At 37.1% G+C, this 10,613-nt stretch overlaps 1 protein-coding gene across 1 annotated transcript in view; it reads right to left on the bottom strand.

Annotated features, from left to right (window-relative positions):
• Nucleotides 1-3,281: 3,281 nt before the first annotated feature.
• The window catches only part of LOC112260359 (phospholipid phosphatase-related protein type 5-like), a 58,654-nt gene continuing 51,322 nt past the window's right edge, over nucleotides 3,282-10,613 (bottom strand). The window contains exon 6 of the mRNA XM_024435401.1: nucleotides 3,282-5,174. Coding sequence (XP_024291169.1) covers nucleotides 5,145-5,174 — 30 coding nt within the window. The 3' untranslated portion in view covers nucleotides 3,282-5,144. The remainder of the gene's footprint in view (nucleotides 5,175-10,613) is intronic.

The raw sequence follows: 10,613 nt of genomic DNA, 5'->3' as shown, positions 1-10,613 counted from the left end.
ACCCCTGTCCCAGTCTCAAATCTCTGGAAGACTGAAATAGGTTTCCCACAAGAATTTCCCTGTATTTAGCGCCATCCATCATTCCTTCAATTCTGACCTGTTTCCCAGTCTCTGCCGATGAAAAATATCCCCACAGCATGATGCTGCCACCACCATGCATCACTGTGGGGTTGGTGTTCTCGGGGTGATGAGAGGTGTTGGGTGTGTGACAGACATAGCGTTTTCTTTGATTGCCAAAAAGCTACATTTTACTCTCATCTGACCAGAGTACCTTCTTCCATATGTTTGGGGAGTCTCCCACATGCCTTTTGGTGATCACCAAATGTGTTTGCTTATTTTTTTTCTTTAAGCAAAGGCTTTTTTCTGGCCATTCTTCTGTAAAGCCCAGCTCTGTGGAGTGTATGGCTTAAAGTGGTCCTATGGACAGATACTCCAATGTTTTTTATAACCCAACCCTGATCTGTACTTCTCCACAACTTTATACTGAGATTATATGACAGATCATGTGAAACTTAGATTGCACAGAGGTGGACTTTAACTAATTATGTGACTTCTGAAAGTAATTGGTTGCACCAGATCTTATTTAGGGGCTTCATAGCAAAGGGGGTGAATACATACGCACGCACCACTTTTCCGTTTTGAAATATTTTGAAATTTTTTACATTTCACTTCACTAATTTGGACTATTTTGTATGACAATTACATGCAATCCATATAGAAATACATTTAAATTACAGGTTGAAATAAAACAAAATAGGAAAAATGCTAAGAGGGGTGAATACTTTCGCAAGCCACTCTATGGCTATGTATGTATGGCTGGTTATATCCACTGTCCAGATGGATGGAATGTTCCACATGTTTTTTTCCATTGGCGCAAAAGAGAGTCATTTAGTGAATCATTTCAATTATATTTTTCTGTTCAGTCAAAAGTTAGGTTTCTCTAAATATTTTCTCCACCCTTAGGAACATAATCAGTATCAGTGGAATGTAATCCATCTTAATTTAGATTAACCCCTGGTTTAAGGGGTCTGTATACATAAGTTCAGTTTGCTCCTATCAAAACTCGGCTAGGCGGAGCGACCGTCTGTGCTCTCATACTCCCTAAAGACCTTTGCTTGAAAAACAAGAAAAAACGTCTCCATCTTGAGCCACCGTAGCAACAACATAAGCAGAAACACTTCCTCAAAATAGTCCAAATTAATCTAAGATAAATCAAGAAATCTATCATTCATTTAGATGTTTTTGCCAAGGTCTTAGTTACGCAATTTTACATCTAGCTAAGATATTTGGTGCATTATTCTTCTCGTGAAAAAATGTGCATGAAAACCAGTCGTCGACACCAAACACTTCATGTTCCCACTCCTACTAAGATTAGCACTGTTGACCAATAACCAAGGAAGGGGTGTAGACTTCGACTTGTCAGCCGAAAAAAAATGTTGTGTGCAAAAACAGCACAAAAAAACCTGTGTCACTATGACAATAAGAATCAATCCATCCTTGACAAGCAAATTCATTGCAACCGACTTTCAATGTCCTTATTACTCCTTAAATCCTTCCCTAAAGTGTACAGTGCCTTCAGAAAGTATTCAACCATCCCTTGACTTTTCCCACATTTTCGTGGGATTGAAATGGGTTTAATTGTCTCTTTTCTATAAACGATCTACACAAAATGCTCTGTATTATCAAAATGAAAAAAAAAATCTAAAAATGTATGAAAAATAAAAACACTAATATATCTTCATTACATACTGTAAGTATTCAATCCCCTGAGTCAATACATGTTAGTATCACATTTAGCAGCGATTACAGCTGTGTGTCTTTCTGGGTAAATCTTTAAGAGCTTTGCACACCTGGATTGTACAATATTTGCACATTATTATTTAGATATTCTTCAAGCTCTGTCAAGTTGGGTGTTGATCGTTGCTAGACAGCCATTTTCAAGTCTTGCCATATATTTTAGAATTGATTTAAGTCAGAACTGTAACTAGGCCACTCAGGAACATTCCATGTCGTCTTGGTAAGCAACTCCAGTGTATATTTGGCCTTGTGTTTTAGGTTATTGTTCTGCTGAAAGGTGAATGTCTTCCAGTGTATGTTGGAAAGCAGACTGAACCAAGTTTTCCTTTTCCTTTCTGTTTCTTTTTATCCTAAAGTCACCATTGGCCTCATGGTAAAATATAAGAGTGGTTTCCTTCCTCTCTGGCAACTGAGTTGGGAATGACGCCTGCATCTTTGTAGTGACTGGGTGTATTGATACACCATCCAAAGTATAATTAATAACTTCACCATTCTAAAAGGAATATTCAATGTCTCTTTAAAAAAAATATATATTATTTTTTACCCATCTACCAATAGGTGCACTTCTTTGCGAGGCATTGGAAATCTGAGTTTGAAATTCATTGCTTGACTAAGCTAATTGTATGTGTGGGGTACAGAGATGAGGTAGTCATTCAAAAATCATGTTAAACACTTATTTCCATGCAACTTATTATGTGACTTGTTAAGCACATTTTTACTCCTGAACTTATTTAGTCTTGCCATAATAAAAGGGTTCAATTTCAGCTTTAAATGTTGTATTCATTCGTAAAAATGTCTAAAAACATAATTCCACTTTGACATTATGTGATATTATGTGTAGGCCAGTAACAAAGAATCTCAATTTAATCCATTTTAAATTCAGGCTGTAACACAACATAATGTGGAAAAAGTCAAGTGGTGTGAATACTTTTTGAAGGCACTGTATAATGAAACTCAAAAAGCTTTCCTTAATTTATCCTAATGATAAAACCTGTAAAACCCGCTGAATTTGTTTCAAAAGTTGCTTAAATGTTTTTAAAAAACCACATTGTATACACTGTTTGCTCTCTGGATACAATAAATTGGCAATGTGATATAGGCTATTTTGCACAATAAAGTTGAAAGAAATTGATTATTTTAATATTTATTCATTTAGGTATCGATACTTTCTTACATATAACTGTTTAAATCCCAATCGTGATACTTTTTCTATTGGAGTTTTGTTGTTTGAAGTGGATATATAGCATTTTGCCACAAAGCATGGTTATTTGTCTCTCTAAAATAAAATGACCTTGCAATATATTTGAAACAAAATTATATCTGTCTTTTCACTAGCCCATGTCATGTTAAGATGAAAAACGCTGAGCTCTATCTCTTTCACAAGATGTGTTGTTAATTCATGTCAATTTAAAAACATTTCTGAAAATGGATATATAGTATCAGGTTTTGAAATGAAACTTCAAAACAGACATGCTTGGGTCAAACCTATTTATTTTGATTTTATTCAAATACATTTACACCGCAACTTTCTCACAGTTTAGTTATTTTTTCATTTTCTACAGTGTAAGAGGTCCTGCAGCTGCTACTGGGTTAATGTTACTCATAGTGATGAGATCAATAAACAAATATCTGGTATAATGGGACAATATCAAAACAAAAGAGTTATAAAAGTAACGAAATCTGTACAAGCGAAAAAAACTAACACTCAGAAACTATATATAAGATCAAAACAATACACAAATCCAACTTTAATATTATACATTTTATATTATATATTATAATTCATATATTTACGTATTTTTTAAGTAACTAAATGGTTGACAGTGAACAACATCTCCAGAATCATTCAAATGCCCCCTACATTTTCTATAAAAACTAAGACAAAGTAAATAATGAGATGTTAAAAGTATAAAAACCATGCCATCATATTGTACATGTATAGAAACCTTTTCTAACTGCACATGAATAGTAGAACTCTCTATTTTCAGATGACGGTCTGAGACTGTTAGGGGTCATACAGTACGACATACCATTCAGACAGTACACTGTAAACAGTACAGCCACGTACAGTACAACAGTGTAAAAATGTCATCTTGGAGATGAACATATAACAGGGGTTTTCATCAAATTGTGGTGGTATAAAAACAACTTTACCCATAATGCATTTGGGAAACTGAAGTCTGGTCGTGCATCAACTATGAATATCATTGCTGGCCTGTGAGTTTAAAACAAAACTCCATATTGTGCTTAACAGGTATCTGACATATCAACAAACAGTATAGATCCATGCTTTTGCAACACAATGAAATAGGAGGAATGAAACCCGAGAAATGAAAAAACATCTCTTTATTTCCATATTATTTCCGTACTGGCTCTGTTGCCTGACCGTGGTCATAGTATGGTTGTTGATTGTCTGGCAAGCCCTAAGCAACATCCTTCAATCCACAAGAGAAAATGATGTTCAAAGGTTTATCAAGCACACACACACGGACACACTTTTACGGCTCCATGCACATATGCACACACAGTCGCCTAGTTGCACACCTAAATGCCCATGTATTTCGAGCTAATCGTAAGAGGGACACAATTCATTCATGGATTTCTCTGAAAACTACCAAAGCCTATATAAAATGGCAATGATCTTTGGCTCTTCATTCTCTCAGGTCTGGTTGGTAAAATCTAGACAGAAGTAAGCCCATACATATTGGCTCTGACAAGATACAGCTTGGATTGCACTTTCACAAGCAAGCACATAAAAAGTAATAAACAGCCATGATAGAAAACACATTATACACGTTTACGCTGTTGGCTAGGATTCATGATCGTTGACATTGAAGGAAATAAAATTAAAATGCTGTACAATACATATATATATATATATACACACATATATGAGACGTGTTTGATACAGTAACTTATAGTATATACAAATAAGGAATACTTTTTGGGAAATCAATGATCAATGAACACCATTCGTCAGGCGAAGAACAGAAGGAGGGAACATGTTGATTGGAGAGCAAAAAAAAAGTAAAGATAAAGGATGTTTGATTTGGAAATCGGGTCATACTGTATAGATCAAGGTTGGGGTCAATTTGAATTGAAGTCAATTCTTGAAGTGATTTGAATTTAAAATAAAATAATTTTTTGCTTATTGAGAAGTCTTGAAAACAGATGTCTTTTTTCAATTATTGAATTGCAATTTCAGTTTACTTCCAGAATTCACTAAATGCATCTGACCACAACCCTGTTATACATAGATATCATCTTCAGGATCTGTGTTGCCCTCTGGCGACCATGGCAGTAAGCAGCAACCACATCCAACTGTGTGTCAGGTGACACATTCATTGTCATGTGACCTCGGCGAAAGTATTAGAATTCTAAAGGAAAAAAGAAGCAAAATGTGTCTTCAATGATTCAGTATATTTAACATTCAAGACATTCTCTGCATTCAATACATCCCAAGATTAGTAACGCCATTAAGGAACTATTAAGTACTGAAGCATTTTTATGAAGTAAACTGATTACTTTAGATTAGACATTACTTGGTAACATGATATTTGCGATCTTGATATAAAAAAAAGCACAAATTAGCACAGTCAAGATACAGTATCAGTCCTGTGACATTTTGGTCCCCAACATCTCTTGCTTTCCGTATTTTAATTATATAACGACCCTTACATAACCTCGAGCTAATGAGTCAGTTGCTTTGATTGCGCTGAGGGGCTTGTTAGGCTGACAGTCCACACACGCATGCACACACACAAAATGTAAACGCACACACACACAGACACAAACAACACACACAAAGTGGGCCAAGTAGCATGAGGTTAGCACAGTGTACAGCTCTTGGGTTGCCTCAACAGTGGTTGCTCAACTAAAAGATTTCAGATTATGCTGTGGGACATTGAGGTAATTTGTGGATTAGTACGGTACCCTGCGTCACTACTTCATTTCTCCAGGTCAGCGCAATGGGGAGTTAGAGCACTGATTATGCTTTTGGATCCCAAGGCGCTAATGTGTCTCTAACTGCACGACTTGCAATTTCAATGAACTGAATGATGAGGATGAAGAAGGTGATTGAATTTAGAACAATAGTGTAAGAATTGCTATTCCTCTGTCCTGCACGCACACACCCTACTCATCAGTATTACTTACTAAAACTGTTGTTACACTAAGGTTTTTATTCTAAGAGAAATGAAAATGTTCAATTATATTCCATGATATTCTTAAGATATACAGTTGAAGTCGGAAGTTTACATACACCTTAGATAAATATATTTAAAATCAGTTTTTCCACAATTCCTGACAATTCATCTTTGTACAAATTCCCTATCTTAGGTCAGTTAGGATCACCACTTTATTTTAAGAATATGAAATGTCAGAAAAATAGTAGAGAGAATGATTTATTTCAGATTTTATTTCTATCATCACATTCCCAGTGGGTCAGAAGTTAACATACACTCAATTAGTATTTGGTAACATTGCCTCTAAATTGTTTAACTTGGGTCAAACGTTTACGGTAGCCTTCCACAAGCTTCCCACAATAAGTTGGGTGAATTTTGGCCCATTCCTCCTGACAGAGCTGGTGTAACTGAGTCAGGTGTGTAGGCCTCCTTACTCGCACACGCTTTTTCTATTCTGCCCACAAATTGTCTGTAGGATTTAGATCAGGGCTTTGTGATGGCCACTCCAATACCTTGACTTTGCAAGTATGCTTGGGGTCATTGTCCATTTGGAAGACCCATTTGCAACCAAGCTTTAACTTCCTGACTGATGTCTTGAGATGTTGCTTCAATATATCAACATAATTTTCCTACCTCATGATGCCATCTACTTTGTGTAGTACACCAGTCCCTCCTGCAGCAAAGCACCACCACAACATGATGCTGCAACCCCGTGATTCACAGTTGGGATGATGTTCTTCAGCCTGCAAGCCTCTCCCTTTTTCCTCCAAACATAACGATGGTCAGTATGGCCAAACAGTTCTATTTTTGTTTCATCAGACTAGAGGACTTATCTCCAAAAAGTACGATCTTTGTACCCATGTGCAGTTGCAAACTGTAGTCTGGCTTTTTTAATGGCTGTTTTGGAGCAGTGGCTTCTTCCTTGCTGAGTGGCCTTTCAGGTTATGTCAATATAGGACTCGTTTTACTGTGGATATAGATACGTTTGTACCTGTGTCCTCCAGCATTTTCACAAGGTCCTTTGCTGTTGTTCTGGGATTGATTTGCACTTTTCGCACTAAAGTACGTTAATCTCTAGGAGAAAGAACATGTCTCCTTCCTGAGCGGTATGACGGCTGCGTTGTCCTGTGGTGTTTATACTTGCGTACTATTGTTTGTACAGATGAACGTGGTACCTTCAGGCGTTTGGAAATTGCTCCCAAAGATGAACCAGGTTTACCGTTGAGGTCTACCATTATTTTTCTGAGGTCTTGGCTGATTTCTTTTGATTTTCCCATGATGTCAAGCAAAGAGACACTGAGTTTGAAGGTAGGCATTGAAATACATCCACAGATACACCTCCAATTGACTCAAATGATGACAATAAGTCTATCAGAAGCTTCTAAAGACCACATCATTTTCTGGAATTTTCCAAGCTGTTTAAAGGCACAGTCAACTTAGGGTAATTAAACTTCTGACCCACTGGAATTGTGATCCAGTGAATTATAAGTGAAATAAATCTGTCTGTAAACAACTGTTGGAAAAATGACTTATGTCATGCACAAAGTAGATGTCCTAACCAACTTGACAAAACTATAGTTTGCTAACAAGAAATTTGTGGAGTGGTTGAAAAATAAGATTTAATGACTCCAACATAAGTGTATGTAAACTTCTGACTTCAACTGTAACTGTCAGGAGAGAAGAACAGAACTGCTGGCCTGACACTGAAAACTTCCAAGCTACTGGAAATACACAGTGCTTGTAGATGGATGGGGTTACGTGTTCCACAACATGAATTATACATTTTTATAATAACTTAACTTAGCTTTAGTTATTGTTTTCAGATGAATTCATGTATCCTATATACACCAATAGTATCAATTGGGAAAATGCCTTTTAAAATAATAATTGTGTATTATTTTTCATTCTTTCTTACTTAGCAAGGCATGATATCCTTCACTACTAACTACTGGCTTAATTATGGGATGGTGTATGCGTGTTTAATTTACCTCCCTTAAAATCTATGAACACTGAAGCAGGCAGCCAGGCAGTCAAAGCGATCAGTGAGCCTGGATCCAAAAGGTTTTCTAACGCATCCTAATGTGTCAGATTTATTTGGGTCACCTTCTGTACTGAGTTTGAAGATGGCCTATGGCCATGTTGATGTTGTGTGTGGCAATGCATTTAGTGTGGAAATGCATTTAGCTACAGTCTCCCTGCTGCTACACTAAACTGTGCAATGAGTGAATCCATACAGCAGTTTAGGTTTCCACTGGGTGTTTTTGGATTTCTAAAGTACATATAGTCCCTCAAACCTCAACTACTACATATTTGACTATTCTTGCCATTAATGCTTTGCTCATCTACCTCTCACCCATGCATGCATCTATGAACGCAAACACAAACACACCTCTCCACATCTCCTCGTTCTTATTCACCTCACACACCTCAATCTAATGAGATGTGGTCATCCTCCTTTGCGTTGATGAATGGCCCAATGTAACTTCCCCTGGACTCATTGTGATTTCAAATAGGGGGAGCACGGGGTCTCCATAAGGCACTTCATCTTCAAAATTACCAAGGGGGCCGGTGACATACTGTATGTCCCTGTAATGCATGACCTTGCATTCCCCTCGCTATAGGGTCTGCAAAGGCTACATCATTAATCTTCAGGAGCAATGCTACTGTATTATGCTTATAGAGGCAACCCAGGAGCTGTACAGTGTGCTAGCCTCATGCTACTTTGCCCACTTTGTTTGTGTGTGTGTGTGTGTGTGCATGCAGGTGTGTGTGGGTATGTGGAGAGACAGCCTAACAAGCCCCTCAGCGCATTCAAAGTGCAGTGGTTCTTCCTGTAAGGTGTGCTTCATACTGCAGCACACCTTGCAGGCTGCCGCAGAGATCTATGGCAAGTTATTTAATTGTCAGCCATTGTTACCATTAATGCTAGTTAGTGCTAGCTTGACCACCAGAGGATATGTTTGAGAAGCATTTGATAGCCTTCAATATTGGCTGTACTAGAGAATTTAAAACCTTTTATTGTAAGAACATAGTATATGGGATTGATTTTAAGAAATGTAGCTTAATTTAATTAATATTATAGTGTTTCTATTCCAAGAAAAACGAAACCCTCAGTGTTTCCGTTAGGAAAATATGGCACTGTACTACGTGACGGTCGGGAGTAGGCTACAGTAATAAGAGCATAACATTTCCACATCCTAATTGTAGTCTAACCAATACCCAAATGGAAATTCAGTGAAAATACAAATCTCATTGATTTATCAAGACCAGTCCCCAACGGTGCTGAAATAGTTGACCACGGTGGGTAGGCTATTGCTTCAAATCCTATTGCTTCTAACTTAATATGCTTTTCAACACTAGTGAGACTCATGTCGCCGACGGTAGGCCTACAGTATATTGAAAAATACTTTTTTCAATGACGTGACTCTCCGCCAATAATTAGATTTAGATGATTGGAGGATTCTAAATTAATATCTAAGGGGCATTTTTCTTTAGAGCAAATCGGATCTGTGAGAATATCTAAGGGGCTTTATATCATTCTAAATTAATTAAGAATGATAATAATAATCGCTTTGTTTAAAAAAATAACAATATTTTGGAGATTTCAAATAACCTAAAGTGAGTGAGAAAAAGGCCATTCTTGAACATGGGGTGAGATATTCTTACTAATTTGTAAATAAAGACAGTTTGTTATTTAGAATTATTTCTTTCTGTTTTTAGAGGGAGATGAAACCAAAAGCCCAAAGTCACCTCATGGGTCTCCCGGTTGCAGTCGGGACAGGACGGGACAGGTATCGAACCAGCATCTTTCGAAACGCAGTTTGCACTTCGATGCAGTGTCTTAGAACGCGTCGCCACTTGGGAGGCCCCATCCACAAAGTTTTTAATGCTGATCAATTGCCTTGCACAAAGTATCAAAATACTGTAAAGAATCTATTTTCCTGCTAATAGTGCATAATGGACTATTATAATACATGGTGTCCAGGTCTGGATAACCAAAACATTTCTTTATTAAAGTCTATCAGAAAGAATGTTGGTACATATTTATTTTGATCCAAAGCTATGAATGAGTGAGTCACTCAGCTTTATGTAGGTGCCGAGGCTATATGACTGCACCATCAACTTGATTATTTAGCTTATATTCAGTCAACACATACAGTTGAAGTCGGAAGATTACATACACTTATGTTGGAGTCATTAAAACAAGCCACTCCACAATACTTTGTGCATAACACAAGTAATTTTTCCAACAATCATTTACAGACAGATTATTTCACTTATAATTCACTGTATCACAATTCCAGTGGATCCGAAGTTTACATACACTAAGTTGAATGTGCCATTAAACAGCTTCGAAAATTCCAGAAAATGATGTGATGGCTTTAGAATCTTCTGATAGGCTGATTGACATCATTTGAGCCAATTGGAGGTGTACTTGTGGATGTATTTCAAGGCCTACCTTCAAACTCAGTGCCTCTTTGCTTGACATCATGGGAAAATCAAAAGAAATCAGCCAAGACCTCAGAAAAAAATGGTAGACCTCCACAAGTCTGGTTCATCATTGGGAGCAATTTCCAAATGCCTGAAGGTACCATGTTCATCTGTACAAACAATAGTATGCAAGTATAAACA

Source organism: Oncorhynchus tshawytscha, linkage group LG10, assembly GCF_018296145.1.
Source record: "Oncorhynchus tshawytscha isolate Ot180627B linkage group LG10, Otsh_v2.0, whole genome shotgun sequence".
In the NCBI taxonomy this organism is placed as follows: Eukaryota; Metazoa; Chordata; class Actinopteri; order Salmoniformes; family Salmonidae; genus Oncorhynchus; species Oncorhynchus tshawytscha.
The sequence above is the reverse complement of the archived record's forward strand: the minus strand, read 5'-3'. Positions and strand labels throughout refer to the sequence as shown.